This window comes from Artemia sp. Qi Xiang Cuo, chromosome 7, assembly GCF_049724085.1.
Source record: "Artemia sp. Qi Xiang Cuo chromosome 7, ASM4972408v1, whole genome shotgun sequence".
NCBI classification, from domain to species: Eukaryota; Metazoa; Arthropoda; class Branchiopoda; order Anostraca; family Artemiidae; genus Artemia; species Artemia sp. Qi Xiang Cuo.
The window spans coordinates 77,528,619-77,550,782 of record NC_142800.1 but is presented as its reverse complement, the minus strand read 5'-3'; the positions used below and the strand labels follow the sequence as shown (position 1 = coordinate 77,550,782).

The window sequence follows — 22,164 nt, the reverse complement described above, 5'->3', positions numbered from 1 at the left end:
AATTTATTGAGGTTATTTTACTTGGAAAGCAAAGGAGGAGCCTCAATATCACTGTTGCTCCTTTTCCAATCTCTAATACATAAAAAGTAAAAAATTAACCTCTACATTTGTACTTTAGACATTTCAAAGGTTTTTGAATCCATTTTTCCCTTCCACGCAATTCTGTCTCTCTTTAGAAGTGGATTTAATCTATTTGTTGCTTATGGAAGTGGTATCAAAAGACCTCAATCCGAATAAGTTTGCCAAGTACTGCTAGTAGGCGTATTTCATGTGTGCCAAGGTGTTAAAGTGAGGTTCTGTTCTAAGTCCGGCAATACTTTATAATTCTATTAGAGTAGTTACTCAACAGATTCTACCATCCTTAACTGAGCCATATGTTAATGATAGCCATTGGTCATATACCGGCAAAATTCTTCTTTTAGCTAATAATCTTATACACTCCAGAACACCGTTAATGTTGTTTGATCAAGATGGAATAACATAGGTATCTCAGTTGCCACTTCCAAAACTGAGTTTCTTGACCGTGTCCACTGATAAAATCCAAGTTGGTCCAGCTGCAATCTCATCTTCCAGTTCGCCTAGGTCTTTAAGCCATCGATTTGGAACATCAATTCGGTACACAAACATTGGGGAAAAGATAAAAAAAAAATCACACAGGCTTCTCGCAAGGGTGAATCCTCAATTTGATACGAAAATACTTTGTCTCTGAGACGGTTAGCCGACATTGAGGCTCGCAAAACGATTGTTAAGGTATTGAATCCTCTCAAACATGGTTAAATGTCCGAAGCTAACTCGTTGCGTGAACATATACAAAAAGAAGCACGTAAATCTGCTGCTTCATATTACAAACATAAAGTCCAGCATTTGTTTTCTATTAGGCCAAAACAATGGTAAAATATAATAAGAGAAATATCTATGGGAAGACACAAAACAATATTGATTTCTATCTCCAAGAAAAACCCTTAGATACAGCCAATTATCTGAACAAGATCATTGGCTCATGATTTCTCTAAAATATAAAGCCTCCATTCCCTGTCGTTTGACACTCCTTATTATTTAAACTTTCTCGATTTCCCTGTTATTTCACCCTCAGATGTGGAAACAAAATTAAGAACATGAAAAAGTACAGCACTTGTCTGCTAGACATCCCGATTGAACGAATTAATGCCTTTGCTTTCAAAGCCTTTGAAAGCAAAGGCAAAGCCTTTGTCCTCATCTTCCTCTGCTTTCAAAACCTTTGTCCTCATCTTCCAGTTCACCTAGGTATTTAGGCTTCGATTTGGAACATCAATTAAATTCACGTGACATAGAGGAAAAGATTAAAAAAAAATCCTACGAGCTTCTCACCAGGGTGAATCCTCAACTTGATACAAAAACCCTTGGTCGGTTACTATATAACGTGTTTTTGCACCACATGTGTTGTTTTTGACACTTCTATGGATACTTTCCTACTGCTCTGACAAAAAGCAAATCCCATCGTTACTATCCAGGTTCTGCAAGTATTTCCTCAATTTGGACCAATAACAGCTGCATTTCTTGACGGTGCGGTGTTTTGGAGATTTGTCAAAAAATGAATTAACTGCCACGTAGATTTGCAGACCGATTTTCCTCTTCCGTTGATGTCTCTTCTATAAAGTACCGATGTTGTAAGTTACGCAATCTCTTGGTATTTGACCCATGTTGAGTGAGTGCTTAAAAGTTGTTGTCAGTAAGTGCGTGTAGTTTTGTCAATGCTCTTTTAGTTTTCTTTTAATCTTTCTAATATCCGCTTGACGGTAATCTGGAGGGTAATCATAGACGGTAACAATAAGTTATTATAGATTGATTAATTTTTCATAGAACTTTCTGATCTTACAATCTGAAAATCCCTTGAACAATCTGATTGGCTCGAACTAGCACTAGCTTAATCTCGGCATTAGTAAAATCTCACTGTGAATGGGTCTTCCCAATCCTTTTATTTTATTACTCTTGTCAAAATAAATAGAGCAAGTGAAAGGTGAAAATAATTATTTAATGCAAGCAGGAAACCCATAAAAACGACAAACGACATATATGGTAAATATTATTAATGAGACAGTAAAGTGAATAATTTACAATCAATTTAGAATATACCAAACAACTTTTCGCACACGAAATATACCAAACGCACACGTCGTTGTGCAACGTGTGCTGTGCACATCGACATGTGCACACGAGGTGTCTAAGCAAACTTTGTGCTAAAGGATAAGCATATTAATGAAGCGATACATATTACTTGTTTCAGCAATCTTTGTATCGTATACTCATTACAAATGTATCGTATCATAACTACATATGTGATTTTTTGAATTATCAAATCCATTGAAATTACTCCAAATGAAATGACTTTTTTTCTTATTCAGGAACAAGATCAATTGACTCATTAACGGTCATGACATAGAACAAACTAAAGAAAAAAGAACGAAATGCCTCTCTCACGCGTGACAAAAGAGCATAGGAAAGCTAAAAAATAGGGAACAAAAGTTAAAGAAAATATTGGAGGTAATCGAAAATGAATCTAAAAATTAGCCACATCGTAAACAACAATTGTGAAATTTTCGAATTTGTTAATCCTTCATCACTTTTATGACTAGGAAACACTTTGATGATTAGTCTTGAAATATTGAAAAAAAAACATCAATAAAAAGTGGAACGTTTATGGTGAAATCTATACCGCAAAATTTAATCGGTTTTATATCGAAGACATGCACAAACACGAGATTTGTTCTTTTCCCGAGAATAATGGTCGTAGATGTTAATTTCTGATTTCTTGATTTCGATATTTGATATTTCTAGCTATAAAGTATTAGACTTTTGCACACCAACTAGGCGTGCAACAAGCCAGAAGTCAGTGGATTACTTCCTGTGGAAGAGAGAGAGAGGGGTAGGGGGGATGATGTCTGTGGTCTTTTTAGACCCGAATCTTACTGAAACAAAGCAGTCTTGATACACAAGATCTTTCCAAATTTTATTCCTTGAAAATGGGAAAATATTACTTAACGTGCAAAATTCACTGCTCTCAAATTTTCTCATCAAAAATTGGACACAAATGCATCAAAAGCCCAATAAAAGCTTGTATGTATAAGTGTAATGAAATTTGCTTGATTTTCGAAACGGAAGAGAGGACAAAATCCCCCTTGCATGGTTTTGTGCGACCTTGAAAAAAACCATGCAATCGAATTCCGTATTTCAAAGATCCCTAAAATATAACTTTTAACCTGTCATCTAAGAACATATTTTGCCCATGAACCATGGCTGTTTATTTTTGAGTCTTCCAGGGCTGATGATTAAGAAAAAAAAATACTGTTATCAAATTATTTCTAAACACAGGCGGTTGGAGAAGAATGTACGCCCTGGCGGGGTAAGTCCTTGAACTACAATGGGATGCAAACCTAATGTCATAAGAGTTTGCAATCCCTCAACGTCTACTGTGTGGCAAATACCTTTTTCTAATCTTTAGATTAGAAACTGCCTATATCTAATCAAAATTCCTGCTGTAAGGATTGCAGCCACAATTCCGCAGAACAATTTTAGCAACGTTTAGCGTGTGCTCCAGAAATTATCATTAGCCTAGTGATCATTAACTGGCTGTTATTTCCTTCAGCCTATAATGGAACATACCAATAATTTTAGCCCCTAAATTGCTTATAATGTATACAAGGACCTGAGATTTTAGTCCGTCTGTACTCATAGTAATACTTCTTGCTGCCCGTTTTCCTGTTGTCTTCGAATGAATTTCATTAATGATAATTGAGTTCCAGAACACCCCATCTGTAAAAATTACAATGAGAATTCACTGCTATCGGTCCCATATTATGTTAAAATACGAGTTAAATACTAAATTAAATTAATGCTAGTTAAATGCTAGTTTAAATTATTACCACATAAATACTAAAGTTTACTTTTGCTCTCCCTATTCTGCACCTAGACGTATTATTGTTTAGTTTTCTTATTATGAAATATAGGGTTATAGGTTTGTGATTTATTTTGGCCAACCTGTCCTATGACACCCTGTCAACAATAAAAAAAAAAATCTATTCCAATAGAGCCCCTGACTGGTAAGCTGGGTCTGATGACGCAGCTTACCAGTTGAAAAACAAAATGCAGTCCACTCTGATATATGCTGTATATATATGATATGTATATATACATATGTATATATATGCTGATATATCTGATATATATCTAAGGGTTAAAAGAGCAGATCATTTCACAGGATTTAGGAACCGGAGTCCCTGTGTATCAGTCACCAAGAATAAGTTTTTGGGCAGCTATAGAAGACCCGAGTAACCCTCAGTTTCAATCCTACACACGTCCATCAGTTTTCAGATAATTTAAAAGCTATTTATGTTTGGACAATTTAGCTTTAGTTTCGGGCTAAATGAGCAGGACAAGTTCTAATTTCTGTATTTTTTTTCCGTTTCTTCTTTTTAGTACATTTCACTAGAAAACGTTGTTAAATTATTTGATGTCTCCAGCAAAAACAAAATTGTTTGTGAATAAACAAAATCATTGATGGAAATAACCATTTTATCTAAGAAATTACTTTATATAAGGTTAGCCAATCCAGGTTATTTTATTTGCCTGTTTCCATAGTTTAAAACAAACAGAAGTAATCTAAGCTTCTAGCATAATTTTTAATAGTTTTACAACTTATAAATCAGTTGCTGCTTAAATTATTTTCATTTAACGAACCAGGAGAAAAAAAGAGGAAAGAATATTTTAATTTTTTTTTTTTTTTTGTGTTGAAGAAATAGAAGTTATAAATCAATGTCGTGAACATAAGATGCTATTTAACAGACTTGGAAAAATAGTATATTTGACATCTTACATTTTTTATTTATTGAAATTGTCTTTAAATCGACAAAAAGTAGTTCTAACGTAATATCATTTAAATCTTAATTTCGAACTGATTTTCTTGTTGTTGCGACTTTACAGTTGCCGTTGTCCTTAATAGACATGAATTTATAAGCGTAAGTGGGTAATTTAATGGCTTTGTCCATTTCGAAAAAATAGTTATTACTTATTATTAATGACTAGATTCTCCTTCACCGTCGTTTTCTAAATGCCAATGACGTTTACAGTTTTTTTTTTTTTTTTTTTTTTTTTTTTTTGTTTTTTTTTTTGTAACAGCAGTTATTTTTCAAATAGCTGTTCTAGCACCTACCAGATAATGACAGTGATTGCTGGCAGTTCTCTTCACTTTTGTGAGGAATCCAAGCCCTCTCCTTTAGGTCAAGGACGTCTATTAACATGACTCGAATACGAGACGACACATCTGTGCTTTTTCCTTCACAAATCTTCCGCATTTCATCCACATAGACGTCTAGCTTCGTCAGCTGGAACTGCAATGGCTGGGATGTATTTTCTGATTCAGCAACTGCTCTCCGGTACTAACAAAAAGAACATTGCACTAGTTTTCGAACAAATAAAACTCTCAGGATATGTTTTCTTTTCAACTTTTATTGTAATATAAAAAAAAAAAAAAACAAATAGTGGCAACACCCTAGCTAGTAAAGAACGATGTACCTTCAACATTTAATGTGTTTATCTGTTGTTGCTTTTTTCCCGCCACTTCCCATGAGAGGTATAAAAAAGGTTCGAGATTCATCCTGTACAAATATCAGCAACATGTTTTCTAGACTATATCTCTGAAGTAATTTTTTTTCATCTGAAAGTAAATACTTTATTTCTCAAAAAACATTGAATTAAAATTCAATTTAGATCCTATAATTTTTTTTCATCTGAAAGTAAATACTTTATTTCTCAAAAGACATTGAATTAAAATTCAATTTAGATCCTATAATCGCACATAACATCTTTATAAAAGGGATTTTCTTCTGTTGTAAAAAAGCATTAAATATCTTTTATTGGCAGCAGTATTTGCTACCTAGCAAAGAGGGAACCTCAGGCAATAGTACTGAGAATGAAAAAAATGTATTTTAAGAAACCATTTCGAGTGAAAAAATGTCATTGTCAATTGACTTGGAAAAAGTAACTAGTACAGTAAACAGCGATCTAAAAGAGCTAGCTTAAAGAAATAGTGATTTAAAGTGATGAAAAGAGCACGCAATTATTAAGAAAAATCGCCTTTTGGAATTGGCAGCACTTTTTGTCTTTTTTTTTATTTTCCTTTAAGACTGATCCTATCGACTCAGTGTTTTTAGATGGCCAGGAAGGGACTTACTGCCCCTCTCACCAAACAAAAATTTGAGTTTCACATGCCCCCGTACCCCCCCCCCCTCCAAATACTTTCAAACAGTATATTTTGACTGATCCTGCGCACACAACCTCTTTTGGTCTATTCAGATAAACGCGTTGTTTCAGTGCTATTCTCTTTAGAGACTCTGAATAATCTTTGCCCATTGAACGACTTTATAAGTTGTAAGCTAATAAGACGACAAAGACCAAACAAACCCACCTTTTCTACTAAAAGTTATTTGGGAACAACAAGCAATTTACACAATTACGGCCATTGCCCCGAGGGACATGTGGATCCCAAAGGTTTATTCATTAGACTTTTCTATTGTCCCCCCCCCACACACAGAAAATCCCCAGAAAATGTACAGCTGTTACTCAACGATTATTTGTACAGATTTAAGACTTGGCTCGTTTAAAATGAATTTATTTACAGCTCGGCCTAAACTGGCTTTTCTTTGCATCAATTGAGGAATTAACTTCTTTTGTACCGTATGATAACTTAAGTCGTTTTTAAACCGGGACATTCTCCAGCTAGAACTCAGCATCTTTTAAAGTAATTCAGGAATTACTTCATTTTTGCATAGTTCAGTTCACAGCTTATATTCACTTTTGCGCTGAAACTGACACACATTGCATGACTTTTGTTTAAAGAAGGTTTCAACATCCCTACCTTTCAGCCAAAAAAAAGGAAGTAAGTAGAAGAAGGGGCCAAATTTCTTACCAAAAGTTACGGAACTCTCATTGGAAAGGTTACCAAACGCGCCGTTTGAAGCCCTTTATTTTACTAATTCTACCTCCAATTATTTGTTAAATAATTTCCCTTAAAACTGGCATCAATTTTGAAATTTGAAACTTCATATTTCAAATGGAGTGGAATTCTAGTAATGAAAGGGAAAAGGAAATTAAGACGAAGAAAACGACACAATCTAAACAAATTTCATGAACAAAAAATATACAGAGAATTGTTACATTTAAAATTCTAATTATTTTGGTACAGTATTGCTTTGTGTGAGTATCAGAACTGTTTAAAATTTTTAGTTTCTACTTTAGTAACTTCCCAAGACTTATGTCTTAATGTTTCTCTTTAGTAACGTCTCAAGACTTATGTTATAATGTTTTGCTTGATTTAATCCGTCTTTATAAGACTTTATTTTTTAACGTTTTCCTTATTTTCTTTTGTTGACGAGAATTTGACATCTTGAATCGTTTTCTCGAATAAATTTATGCCTAAAAAAAAAACAACACATTAATTTTCCTCACTTTAAACTGCATTAATTGCAATTAACTAAGAAAATAATTATATAAATCTAATAGCTTAGGTAGCTTGGATTAAGAATGTTGAACTTACTTTGGCATCATATTCTTGTTCATAGGTTTTACCAATTAAAGAAAGTAATTCGCAAAGACATTCGAGCTGTCCCTCAGTACGCAACTTCAGTAATTCAGATATACAAAAATCCATAACTTCAATTGTCAACAGCTTTGAGTTGAATAATTCACCAGTAAATCTGGAAAAATATTACAATTAGGGCCTTTCAAAACGAACAGATATTGTTATTAATGAATAAATAAAACCTAAATTGAACAAAGTCAATATGGACAATTACGTCAAGCATGAAAATACCATATTCTACTATGGATGAGGAGATGAAATATGAAACGAACAAAACTTAGAATAAAGTCAAAGCGACCAACAAATCAAAAGCTAAACAATGAAATAAGTCAAACAGTTCGTGGTAATGAACTGTAAGCAAGGAGCGACCCGGCTCAATAGTAACCGAAACTCTAAAAACGGAATTTTGATACCAGTAGATACATCAGAAGAATTAAATTTTTACGCTGATTTCAAATATATAAATTTCATCAAGTTTAGTTCCTTCTGTGGTGCTATCAATAAATGCTTTGAACGCGGCAGAACCCATCTGTCTATTTCTATTGATTTTAGACAAGTGTTGTTCACAGGAAATTGAAAAATCTTACTAAAAAAAATACAGCCGCTTGGAGTTATTGGTATCTTTTGAAGAGGCTTGATAATTTTCTTAGCGGTATATCTATTCAAGTTGCATTAAATGGTGTTTTTACCTCTCCTTTTTACTTCCCACCTTGAATTTTTCTTACTGGTCAATGCAACGAGAAGTAAGTCTTTGAAAAAAAAAATTCCTCTACGAAGAATTGATGGAAGAACGAGAAGTAAGAATTTGCAACGAGAAGAAAGTCTTTGATAAAAAAAAAAAATTCTCTACGAAGAATCGATGGAAGAACAAGAAGTAAGAATTTGCAATGAGAATTTGCAACGAGAAGAAGGTCTTTGATAAAAAAAATTTCTCTACGAAGAATTAATGGAAGAACGAGAAGTAAGAATTTGCAACGAGAAGTAAGTCTTTGATAAAAAAAGAAATTCTCTACGAAGAATTGATGGAAGAACGAGAAGTAAGAATTTTCAACGAGAAGTAAGTCTTTGATAAAAAAAGAATTCTATACGAAGAACTGATGGGAGAACGAGAAGTAAGAATTTGCAACGAGAAGTAAGTCTTTGATAAAAGAAATCTTCTCTACGAAGAACTGATGGGAGAAAGAGAAGTAAGAATTTGCAACGAGAAGTAAGCCTTTGATAAAAAAAAAAATCTCTACGAAGAACTGATGGAAGAATATAGGCATTGTGGTGCTGTGACATTACGTATTGATTTACATCTTTCAAAGATCCGTACTACATCTTCTGTACCACATGCTATCTTCTGTATCTAAAGGTAACTCTATTCATCTAGATTGCATGTTTTTGAGATAGTAAGTACATTGTTCAAAGGTTCCCGAGTCTTTGCAGTACCTTCAGACGCTGTTAGAAAAAACACTCAGAAAAGAAGTTGGTCACACTTTCTTCACCTCAAAGAGGCATTGAGGCACCGGAAACTAAGACACAGTTTCCGGTGTCGTTAATGGTTAGAATATGATAGACTCGTTCCGGAGTAGTATTTGAAATCAACAAAACGTGCATTTTGACAAATAAACTTTCAAATGGGGATAAATCCATTTATTTAGACAGTGAAAAACAGGTACAAAAGTCCAGATATTTTGGTCACATATACAGCGACTGTCTTCAGTAGAAATACAATATTTCTACTGAAGACGGTCGCTGTATATGTAACCGAAATATCTGGACTTTTGTACCTGTTTTTTCACTGTCTAAATAAATGGATTTATCCCCATTTGAAAGTTCATTTGCTCGTCTTAGAACGGCAGTGTGGTCTAAGAAAACAAGACCTAATTTAAAGGTATTATGTCAAAAAAACGTGCATTTCGTAGGGTTGTTATAAAATAGAAGTATATGATATGCCCTATTATATCCGAAATAATCCTCAACTTCTCCAGGAACAAGTCTCCGAACTTACTCGTTCACGTTCCCTTGAAGCTGAACAGGCTAGGACTTCTAATTTGTATGCCTATTTTTCGTCAATTTTTGCCCAAATTGTGACCAAATTGAGAGCCGGGGCAATACTCCACCTCCATATGAAGATACCCAGATTGAATTGCCTCAAATGGTAAACGTTTCAGGTCTGGATGGACTACAGACGGAGCATCTGAAGCCCAGCAAGCATTACCGTTTTGATCGACCATTCCTTTCTGTTCCAGGCAATTTGGTTTCAGCAATATGTACCCAAGGCCCTTTGTTAAGGTGTTAAGTCTTGCATTAGGAACAAAAAGACCCATCAATTTGTAGTTCACACAGGTCAATTACTTTTTGTTCGATAATTACCAAACCTCTTGAAATCTTCTTCTTCCTTATTATTGTGTGGTGTGATTTTGGTAGCATTTTTCAAAAGAGAAAGAGACCCTTGTCTTTTTTAAGTGAAATTCGTTAAAGGTTGAGAGTTAAAGAAATACAGCTGCCCGTCATCAGGCTTTCTTAGCCTCTCCAAGGAACTTGTATGCATATTTAGCTCATTTTCTAATTAGTGGTAAATAAAGCAAGTCAAGTAATATTTCTTTCACCTTTACCGGTGAATTATTCACCTTTTATTTTGCTATTTTAAAAGGAAACTGTTTTTGTCAATATTTTCTCTTGTAAGTCTATTTCATGTAAAGAAATAGAGCATTTACAGCAAAATCAAACATCTATAGTGATTTACTAATATTTGAAGCGATCTGTTTAGTATGTTGAAAATTAATTTATGTTAATCTGTTAGTTACTGAGTAATTCATTGAATATCAGTCTTTTACAATTATTCTGACTGTTTGATATATGATGATATTAATTCCTTGTTGTCTAAAAATTTTTTTTGATCATTAATGTTAATATAATGAAGGAGATCTGTTTAATTTCTTTCTCCTAAAATTTTGAATCAAATTTTTTTTTTCTTGAAAAAATAGTGTCACGATATTCGAGTTGTTTATAAAAGTCAAAAAATAACGAAAGCTCAGTTAAATCCATAGATTGAAAATCCACTTCTAACCGTTAATTAGCCGCCTGACAAAAAAAAAGTCGTTACAGTCACACATATTCAACACAAATATGAACGAAATATTATTAAACGTTGATGAAAAGTAAAAAAAAAAAATGATACCTGATAAATCCTAATAAAACTTGTTTTTCTTTCGCAATTCTCTCGTCCAGTTTGACTAGTAGCTCTGCCTTCTTCTCTTCTGTCTCAGCTTCCTGTGAGGCCTCTTGTTTAGATAAAATTTCTTCTTTGCTGTTTATATGTTTTTCGAAAGTCTGCTGACATCTGTTGAGAATAAGCTGGCATAAACTGACTTTCCCTCGTCCTGTAACCGCATGTACTTCTTTCTCAGACATCAACTTCAAGACTTCAGCCAACTTAGGAGCGTATAATGGTTTTTCAATGGCCTAAATATACAATTTTTTTTTATTTTCAAAATAAATCATTAAAAATATACAAAAAAAAACAATAGGTTCAAAACTCCTCATGCTCTCCAGGAACAAAGAAGGTTTTCCTAAACTCTGCACTACTTAAACTTATATGAGTCTCGTTTCCTTCTGCCCTGATTGGCCATAACTCACAATTTTGAAGAAGTATGGTTCGGAGATTTACTATCTTTAACCCTAACTTTTGAGCTGGAGTTAACATATTAGCGCTTTCTCAGATTAGTAAATATTATTATTATTATGGATTGACGTCAAAGTCAGTCAAGACCCATGTCATAAAGGCCAATTTCCTCCATAGCCCAAAATTTTCCCCATTAGCAGGGTGGGGGGAGGACTAACAAATTTTTGTTTTTCATGGCTGCAGCAATAGATGCAACCAAGTAAAGAGCAAACCACGGTTCATCATAACCGATGGTTTGACATAGGTAATTTTAAAACCACACTGCCTTTCCATGACGATAAATAAAAGTTCGAATAGGGATAAATCCTTTTATTAGACAGTGGTAATTTAAAAAAGTACTGGATATTTCGGTCACAGGTGCAGTGACCGTCATTAGCAGAAATACTAAAATAAAACAATTAAGATCAATGATATATATACAAAAATAACATAATTACATGTTGTTTAATGCCCTTATTTTTATTCAATGCCGGAAAGCAAATCTCCTTGACTTTCCAGATTTCGGTTCGTTGGTTTTATTTGAACTAACAATTGGACAAAGGTTAAACACCTTGGGTAAAATTAACTTTACTTTATCAAACTTTGATAAATTATCGTAAATAAAGTTCAAGCCAAAATTACCTGCGTCTCTATCTAAAGCCATGTTCTTGAATAAATTAGTTTTAATTTCAATCATTTACCAGAAATTTCGCTTTAAAGCCCGGTTCCTAGAAATCAAACAGACATTATCAAAAAAGATAAAATGGTCCGGAAAATCCAAAATATGTTCCGATAAAGCTGATGTGAAATCTTCAGGTTTGGAATTTAGCTTTAAAGCTGAAGAAATACTTGATGTTTTTGCAATCTCATTTCCAAATTCTGCTTAGCAAGTCCCATATATGAGTTTCCGCAAGTACATGGGATCTGATAGATCCCACTTTGTTGCTCTAACGAAGTTTGGTCTTTCCCAGAATTTGGAAAACTACCCAGAGTTTAAGTACTCTTGAAAGCTACCTTTAAACCATTACTTTATAGAATTATTCTAAGTTTTTCACACAGCCGTGGCACATATGGTAAAGAACAAAAAACATCCTTCTCTTTAGTTGTCTCCAACACTTCCTTAGAAATCTTTAGAAGTGTTTTCTTCTTTTCTAAATCAACTACAAATAGGTACAATCCCAACTTAAAGAATGATTCAATTTAAGATCCGATGTTTCTTTCACTCTATTACAGTTTCCAAACATTCCGCGTCATATTTAAATTATTATTTGATTATGAAATGGAGGGAGAGTACAAAAAAAATCCATCGCCAAACCGGGTTTCAACGCGATATTAGGAGCATAGATCAAGGGTGGATCCAGGATTTTTTTTCGGGGGGGGGGAGTTTACTAATTTTTGACTCAGTTTTCGACTAATTTTACTGATTTTTACCTAGGTTTTACTAATTTTCGACTTATTTTCGACTCGGTCAAAAATTTCAGGGGGGGGGGTTCAAACAGGGTACCCCCACCCTGGATTCGGCCTTGGCATAGATACTTTATCAGCAGCTACAAATGGATTGATTGATGTCAAAGCTTCCGGCTCTGAGTTTTTTTTAAAGGATGATGATGCGTAACCAGGCTTTCGTTTCCCCTTTTGACACGAATAAATTGCTCCAATCAACTAGAAGGAGAGTCAAGCCTTCGATCTTTAGATGCCTAAGAATATATATTTAAGTCTTAATGTCATATCAAAAATCCTCAAACCAGCAATATTCCTCCTGTTGCCTACAAAAGGAAAATTTCACTCAGAGACAACACACCAGCACTGTTTTAAAAAAGACCTATTAGCCTTCAGTATATTGTTTATTTATGATTCTTTCTTTTTTATCAAAAACAATAAAAAAAACTTACTGATATCATGGCTGGTGAAAAAATAGTATGAGTTTTATTGCAAAATATCATGAATCAGTTTATTTGAGCTGGTATTGTAGATATATCTTGTGTAATCCGTGAATTACAATTTAAATTTATACATCTAAAAGAAGGAAAGTGTGGATAAGAACTTACTACATATCAAACCAATAAAACCAGAATAATTATTTAAATTGCGATGCTATTGACTCCTAGAAGACTCAGCAGTTTTTGTTTTTCAATTCTCAGTGGAAAAAATGAGGTTCCAGTCTTCAGACAGTTGATGGTAGTCCCATTCCTATTTGTGATAGACTCTATTTGTTTTAAGTGTCATCTATTCATCCATTGTTGTATCAGCTACTTATATGTTTACTAAAATTAGTTTTGTACAATATGTACAAATATATATTAGCTTACTACAATATGTTTATTACAATTAATTTTAATTTATGTTCTTTTTAAATTTGAATTATTAAATCATTATACGAATCCATTTGTGCTCATTATAATTTTCAATAAAAAGGCTCTCCAAATAAATTTATGTTGGTTTTCTAGTTGACAGGAACATTTGGGTTAATTAAAGGAATATTTATATAATTTTATTTCTACATTGAGTCTCCTATTGGGCTGAAGCCATTCTGATTACCATCCTGTAGATAGTAATATAGCCTTGAGAATTCATCTAACTTCAAACATTATCAAAAGGATCTTTTCATTCCAATTTAGTATAAACTTATAATTTGTTTAAATGAATACAAGTCGAGCTCATTTACAGAAAGGGTTCTGTGTTTTTGGTCTTAAAAATTGTAAAAAAAACGAATGTAATGAATCAATATAATCAGTTTTGTTTTCTAGGCCTTTTTTCGTCTTCATTGGGGTTCTGTCGAGCTTGTACTTTCCAAGCAGATCAGCGAAAAAATTCATTTTTGCGATACAGTTCAGTGCAGCCAACCTAAAACAATTTTCTTTTTTTCATGCAGGGGGTTTTTATCCCACACTACATACCTGATAAGTTTCAAGTTGCTGGTAGAAAACCTTTTCAGTCGAAAATTTTGAGGCAAGATTGGAGGTAAACGTTTTTTAAAAAGATTTTTTGTATTCAATCACCGGATCAACTGAACCCTCTTTTGGTTCAGTCTACAGCCTTGTAGGTTTAAATCAATCGGAAATAAAATTAGTTACCCCAGATTCAGATGTCACATCACTACCACTAAAGTTCACCATATTTTTTTTTTTCAAAAGAACCGAGTGTGGTAGCCTAACTCTTATTTTGGAAAATTTGTCTTCGTTTTAAATTTTCACTTTTCGTTTTAAATTATGTTCGTTCTAAGATTTATCTATTCATCCATAGCAGTGTCTCTTATATTTTTGTAGTTGATGTGATTATTCTTTGCAATTTTTGTTCTTTGTTGGTTTATTTAATCATTCATAGTAAATTCTGCTAGTGTCAAGTTTGGATCCTTATATGGCTTCCTTTCTGCTTTATTTTTGATAAAAACACTTGCAGGAGGAAATATTTTTGTTTTCAAATTAATTTAGGCGTTCGGCTTCAAGACGTACTTTCGGCTTCAAGAACGAATAAGTCAAAAGAAGATGTGGGATAGCTCAATTGTCTCTGATGTTGTCGAAATTAAGCGTCTGAGGTGGTTTGACCACACAATGCGGATATCAGAAGAGTACATAAGCAAAAAATGCCTCAAATGCCTTCCGCTGCAAGCGCGAAAAAACAAAGAAGAAGAATAGAAGTAAACGTGGCTGTCAACAGTCGAGTTTAAACTTGAGCCTATTGGGGGCGGGGCTACCAACAATTTGGCTGACGTTGTGATCACTATTGACTTAAGATCATGGAGCTTACCGCCTTCGAGTGTAATCTCTGGAAAGAAACACGTCGTCAACTTCTGAGTTCCGCCATGAACCCAGATGCGGCTTAACGTGTAGCAATTGCAAGTATGTACAATACTATCTCAAAGACTTGTTAAATCATAGCCCAAGGGGGATTGGGTCGAAATATTTAGGTATTTTTAAGGGGAAGAGTGGTGCAATGGAACTCAAATTTAGTGTTTGGGAGACGGGACTAAGAAATTCTTGTTTCAAATTCTGATAAAAATAACGTTATTACACTATATACTCTTGTGGAATTTACAATTCAAGCATGATAAAGTATGAAGAAAGTGGACATTAAATTATGACTTGGGGAGAAGGCCAGAGGTTAATCGAAAGGCATTATGGGCATCCAGTTCAAAAAAATACCACGTCTGTAATATCTTGCAAGCAGAAATTTGCCATTCAAACAGGAAATTCTAAGTTATAGTACTCTTCCTAAAAGTCAAACAGATGGGAGGGCTAGTGACCAATATAACGTGAAGTCCCCTAGCTCCATACTACCTCCTTTCTTTTCCCCCGAAATAAATGAAAGTTTCAACTTTATTCCCGAAGTGATTTCCTAGACATATCAGATGTGCTAATTCAATTACTTTGATTCACATATTGTCTTTCGATTTTCCCCTACTCCCTACTTCACGTCAAAATTTGTGATGCAATTGAGCCCCCAAGACTCTGCGAAAGTATTATCAACTAGACCCTTCAAGCCATTCGCGGCAGATATTGCACATAGTTTGAAAATTTAGGAGAACAGAATGCCTTTTGATTCACTCAAGTACGCGTGTCAGAAGCCCTGGAAACCTTGGCTAGCAAACAATCCCTATGAACTACTAGATGATGGAACAGTCAAGGTCAAACAATTCATGGTAACGATCTGTAAGTAAGGCACGGCTCAACAGTCATCAAAACTCTAACAAATAGAGTTTCGATAACGATAAAACATAAAAAATTTAAATTTTACGATAATTCCAAATATAAAAAGTTCCTTAAGTTTAATGTTACACATCAAAAGTTCCGAGCCAGAGAAAATTTGCCAAATTTTTGGAAACGGAAGGAACACATCAAAAGTCAAAAAAGTAATTTGGAAATTTGCATATTTTGCCAGAAGAATGATTACGGCAGCGTGTTTTTTTCCCCCAGGGGTGATCGTATCGAATGAGCTATTCTAGAAGATTAGTGGATGGCTCATTTGATCGGAAACCAAAAGCTGTAATGCCGTTTTAAGTGATCAAAAAGATTAGGGGGCAACTATCCCCCCCCCCTAAGCCCATTTTTTCCCAAAGTCATCAGATAAAATTTTGAGATTGCCATTTTGTTCAGCATAGTTGAAAGGTCCAATGACTGTGTGTTTAAGGATAGCATAGCCCCCCCCCCACATGTTCCGGGGAAATTTTCAACGAGGATGTGATTGTCTTGAGAATTTTTCCATGGAGAGGTGTGAAATTTTCTGCAAGAATAAAACCCCATTTGGGAATTCCCAATGGAAGAATTTCTTCATGTGTGAATTTTCCATGGAGGGAGGAGGCGGAATTTCCGGCATGATTTGTAAAACAATCAGCAATTAGCGTCTTTTTCAAAAGAAAGCATGCCAAGGATAATTTTCCAGGCACAATCGTCCATAAGAACTTTTCTGGAGGAAATTTTCAGCGAGAATGGAATTATCCGGGGTAATTTCCCTTGAGGGTATCTAATCCAGGAGGAACTTTACTTGGAGGAATTTTCCGTGGAGAGAAGGAATTTTCCATGGAGGGGAGCTGGATTTTCAAGCATTATTTGAAAAACGATCAGAAGTTTAACAATGAAAAGTTTTTTTAATTGAAAGTAAACAGCAACATTAATGCTTAAAACGAAAAGAAATTATTCAATGCATGAAGGAGGTTGCCCCCTCTTCAATACATTCCTATGCACGCTTGCGATTGACTTTTTGTCCCAGTTCTCTAAGAATGACTCCTGAAACACAAGCGCTATTTAATTAGAATGAGAAGCTTTTCAAAAGTTCTAAAAACGTTGGCAAAAAGAGCAAGGTTTTGAGGAGGGGCTAACCAACCTCATATACAAAATTATTTCTGTTTGATTTAACTTTTAATGCTGCTTCTTACTTTTAGTTAAAATTGGTTTTTATTTAATCAAACGATTTAGAGCAATTGCCTGGGGGCTGTGAAAGTGAAAGCGAACGCGGAGGTATACTTATTTTATCTTGTGAAAAATACGGCTCTCTTTATTTTTATTTAAAAGATTATCTTTTTTTGGAAAACATTTTGTTAAGGTGATTATTGAGAAAAACCTACCTTGACATACAGAATGTGAACCAGAACATCAATTTTATTTTCGGCATCAATTTTTTTGAAATTCAAGTGAAACAACCATTCTGTGAAATTTGAAACATCCATTTTCTTCGGACTGTCACAGATAAGCCTATTCAGTTGGGGTACGATAGCTATCTTCAGATCCTGTAAATAATGTGAATCAATAACGAAGATTTTGACGGCAATATATACAAATATAAACATTCCACTTCATAAACACAATAAATACATAAAACAATATTTGGACAAGCTAAAGCAAGTTAAGGGTTGCTTGCTCTTAATAAGGCAAAGCAACATAAAAAGACTGCGAAGGTAAGGAGGTAAGTCCTCCTTACCTTCAACATAGAAACTACGGGATTCTCCTTAGTGCAGGATACCAGACCTCAGAGGTAACCATCCCCTTAAAGTAAATGAACTCTTGTCTAACAGTATCTACTTCCCGTAAGCCAACGAGAAACAGTACCACTTGGCATATACCAAACGACACGCATTTAATTGACGAATTCCGAGCGCGACAGCTAATTGTGAAATGACTGAAAAACTAAATGAACCAAACAAAACTAAAAAAAAGAGAGAGCTATCCAAAGACTTTGAATAATACTTTAGTAGCTACAATAAATAGTGACCTCAGGTAGCGACAAACATTATTCCATCAGCTTTGTCACATACAATTAACCAAAAAAGACCCAAGAGATATAATCTATGTGCTGTCTATTTAAGAAAATACGACGAAATCATGACTAAAATCATCAACGCTAAAAAGAATCTAAGTATGTCTTTAGTTTGTAATGATAACAGTGGTATTTTATATATAAATCAAATAAGAATATGCAATTCCCTCAGGAAGAGATGTTGATACTAAACTAAGATCCTTAAATTAGCTTTAATTCTGTTTGTTTTTCATCTAAATTGTATTTAACCTATCATCTCTTGTATAAAATGTTCGAATTCTTCTAAATTATCTCTGCGGGTTTTTGTCATTGGCTATACAGTCAATCTGTCAATGCTATTTCTTCTATTATATGTAACTTTCTTGCCGTTTTCTTAAATTCCAAAATGAAATTAATCAGTGTTTTAAGAAGCCGTGATTTCAATTCGTACGTCTCTAATTTTTCCACCACGGCTCAAGCTTCTGAGAAGACATTCGCTATCTTTCCAAGCTAGTATGACTCTTTATTTTTATCTCCTAGTCATCTAATAAGAATTACAGCTATTTTCTTTAAGATGACAGCTAGGTGATCTGTCGATGCTCATAAACTTCCAATTTTTCTTAAAAAGCTATCTCTTTTATCTTTTTCTTTAGTGCATTTATTGAATATACCTTTTTCAGATATCATTCCAATTTTTGTTAGATAGCGATGATTGTAATTTTTTGGAGAAAGGGAAAGATTATGTTATCGAACAGTTTGTGGTAACGAACTGCAAAAACACAGGGACTCAGCCTAAGAGTGATCGAGAATCTAAAAAGAGGAATTTTGATGCCAAATAATATATATATATATATATATATATATATATATATATATATATATATATATATATATATATATATATATATATATATATATATATATATATATATATAGAAAAATTGACTTTTTGCACTGATTCCAAATATATAAAATAAATTAAGTTTAATGTTACACGTCAAAAACTACTAGCCTCAGAAAATTTGCCTGCTTTTAGAAAAAAAGGAAACCCTCCCAAAAAGTCAAGCAATTTCCATGAAAATCACATCCTCAGATCAATTTGTCAAACAAGGCCCCCAACAAAATGTGTAATTTTGTATTTTTACAAGAAGAAACATTATGGATGTCTGTTTATTGTTTTTTATTCTCCTAAGGGTGATCGTATCGAAGCAATAGTCATATAAGATTGGAAGAAGACTAATTTGAGCATAGAATAGTTCTTGTGCCCTTTTTAACTGACCAAAAATATTGGAGGGAAAAGAGACTCCTTCCCATATCCTTCTTTCTTGCATAACTGCTTGCACTTACAGACAGTACTGATTTTCATTATGAAAGGCTGTCCGTCAACGCTCTCAACTTGGACCAGCCTAAAGCATTTGAGACGATGGAACACTGAATCCTGATTAGGAAATTGATCTCCGTCAAATTGCGCGCCATTGCTTTCGACTGGTTTAATTATATTCCTAATGACCGTTTCCAGAGTCCGCTATTTGAAAAGCAAAATTATCGACATTCGTATATAAGAAATAAAGAGACTCCACAAAGATATGTATTCAGCCCTCGCTTTTCTTTCTTGTATATTGATGTTACTGACGATGATCTTGATGCTGGTACTGACTTTATTCTATTTGCTGAGGATTCTGTCTTTTTTAGATCTACCAACACCTTGGCTCTACCGCTACTGCCAAAAATCATTCGCGCTAAGTGAACGAAGGTGAAGTTCCTCAAATAACTATATTTCAAATACAATGGAAAGTGTTACAATTAATTTTAAATAATCTTATTGCATTTCAGTAGCCCCATCGAATAATGTGTTGATTTTAAATAATTGAATTATTCTCTATGTTAATCCTTCAAACGTTTAGGTAGTTGTACTGATTCTTTTTTATTCTTTCTGTGCATATCGAAAGTTAACAAAACCTATTTTATCATTTTAAGGCAATCTGGTATGTTATGTAAAGTTAATTCTTTCCTCTCTTATGTTTGGCCCAAACTTTATTATGCTTTTGGGACGCTTTGATTTTTTTGTTATTGTATTCGGGATCACAGTAATAAATGATAATAAATCTCTGTAACATGTTCAAAATTGTACTGTGATTACTTTTTGCCCTCCTCAGCTTTACCTCCAAATGGTAATTTCTACTATTAGAGTTGCGTTAAATTCAATTTTCCCTCTTAGTTACATCCCTCTTAATTTTCCCCTTACTCTTTAATTACATTGATCTTGAAATCTTTGAATTTGTTGGAACATAGGTATCGGCTTACTAGTTGAATTTTCTGTTTGATCACTTCGTAAGTATAAGTCACAATGTTGGCAGTCTAATTTGGTTTCTTTTCATTTTTCTCACCGGATGTCACTGATCGAGTGACAACATCTCACTCGCTTCTGCTTTTTTTGTAATAGGGCCGCACCTCCTTGGTTCACGAAAGAGACGGCTTTACTCAGTTTTGCTTATGTATTTTTCGGTTGTAAGATCTCTTGTCAACTGTGGTCTGAAAACTAAAAGCGAATTTCTTTGTACATATTTTTCGACATAAATTATTTCCTACCACATGGTCTACTGAGCAGGTTTTACAAAACTGAGTCCTACAGCTTGGAAGAAGATAATCCCAGAGAGCGGGGGAGTATTGAATTTCTTACGCCGATAAGTGGCTGTCAGTTATAGACTAATGAGGTTACCTTATAAAAGGTAGATCTTAGGCAAGTTCTTACCTATCCTACTAAGTAAGGATTTTCCTTCACAGGGGCCTTAATAGCGTCGTATAGTAATGGTAGGCGTCATTTGCATCTGATATCAAATCGTTTTCGTGTCCCTTCCAGGTTGAGAAACAGGGCTCTAAAGTCTCCCGTCATTTTTCTCTCCAGATTTTCCCCGACCCCCCCCCCCTAAATTTGACCTTCAAGATATTTTCATTGAAAAATGTCTTTTCTGGCATTTTCCTTGAAAAAATTTAAAAATGACAAACCCCTAGCCCCCCCCCTACACACAAAAAAATGATTGGAATTAACGCCAATGAAGATTCTCCGTAAATTAAAATAATTATGACATAACGATTAAATCCCCCCCCCCCAAAAAAAAATGTAAAAAAAAAACAAAAAAAAAACAAAACAAGACAGACCTTACAAAAATTTCAATAACTGTCTGCAGGTGATGGAAAAAGTGTAACATAGATAAAAGTCAGGTCGCAGCTGCATGAGATAGTAGCCAGAGGGTTACCAAAAAAAAAACAAAAAAACTCAACGTTTGAAGTTTGAAAATTATCCTGCTGTTACATAAGAAACGAAGATGCCATTCAAATTAACTAGAGTATATGAATTACCTTGGTATTTGTCTGGTTTAAATCAATAGCCCTTGTATTACATTCTGACAAGGCTGGTGCAGTTGCAACGATCCCACTCTTAGCTGCACTTCCCCTAATACTAGGACGATTGAGGACTTCTTCTTGATTCAGCACGGATTGTCCAAGCTTAGAAACTTTCTGACAACTTTCATCAATAGTCCCTCCAAGCTCATATCTCTCTAATTCTAAAGATTGAATCGGAGCTTTCACCTCCTGGTTACCTATAACCAAGAAACAAACAAGACGGGTATAAATTAACGAAAAAATACTAGGTGAAAGTAAAATCAATTTCAAGCAGTAACAATTTATGAAGTCAAGAAAAGGTTTATTGGCTCTTCAGTCTATCAGCCCTTCGTTTTAATCTACCGGTTCTTTATCACGTTTAGACATCCGTATGCAGGTTGTCAAAAGGGCACATCAGCAATATCTTAGGAGACGTTTTGAGCGTGGAATTAAACCATAAAACGCTTGTTGTGGGTGATGTTGAAATAACCAAAAGACAATATTTGCATCATAATACTAATGCTTCTACTCCTACAACTACTGCCACTATTACTACTGCTACAACCCTTGTCCTGAGGGCTATGAAGGGGGGGGGGGTTATCATTCTCAAAGACATAATGTCCAGAACTTTAAACTACTTTGAACAAAATGGCCATACCAAAATGTTAATTAGAAGTGTTTGAGGAAATGACGGGCGTGGGAGGGGGATGATTCTCCCTCCGATAACTTGCGACTATTAAGAAGGACAATAGCCCCCTTAATTTCCAATCAAATGAGCCTTTTTTGAAGT

The 22,164-nt window shown here is 34.3% G+C and overlaps 1 protein-coding gene across 1 annotated transcript in view; it reads right to left on the bottom strand.

Moving 5' to 3' along the window:
• LOC148950711 (uncharacterized) overlaps nt 1-22,164 on the bottom strand; it is a 178,475-nt gene that overhangs the window by 4,612 nt on the left and 151,699 nt on the right. Inside the window, exons 18-22 of the mRNA XM_089091926.1 lie at nt 21,351-21,592; nt 17,323-17,484; nt 10,779-11,062; nt 7,568-7,727; nt 5,186-5,411 (exon numbers count right to left, since the gene is read on the bottom strand). Of these exons, the coding sequence (XP_088948052.1) occupies nt 5,186-5,411; nt 7,568-7,727; nt 10,779-11,062; nt 17,323-17,484; nt 21,351-21,592 (1,074 nt within the window). The remainder of the gene's footprint in view (nt 1-5,185; nt 5,412-7,567; nt 7,728-10,778; nt 11,063-17,322; nt 17,485-21,350; nt 21,593-22,164) is intronic.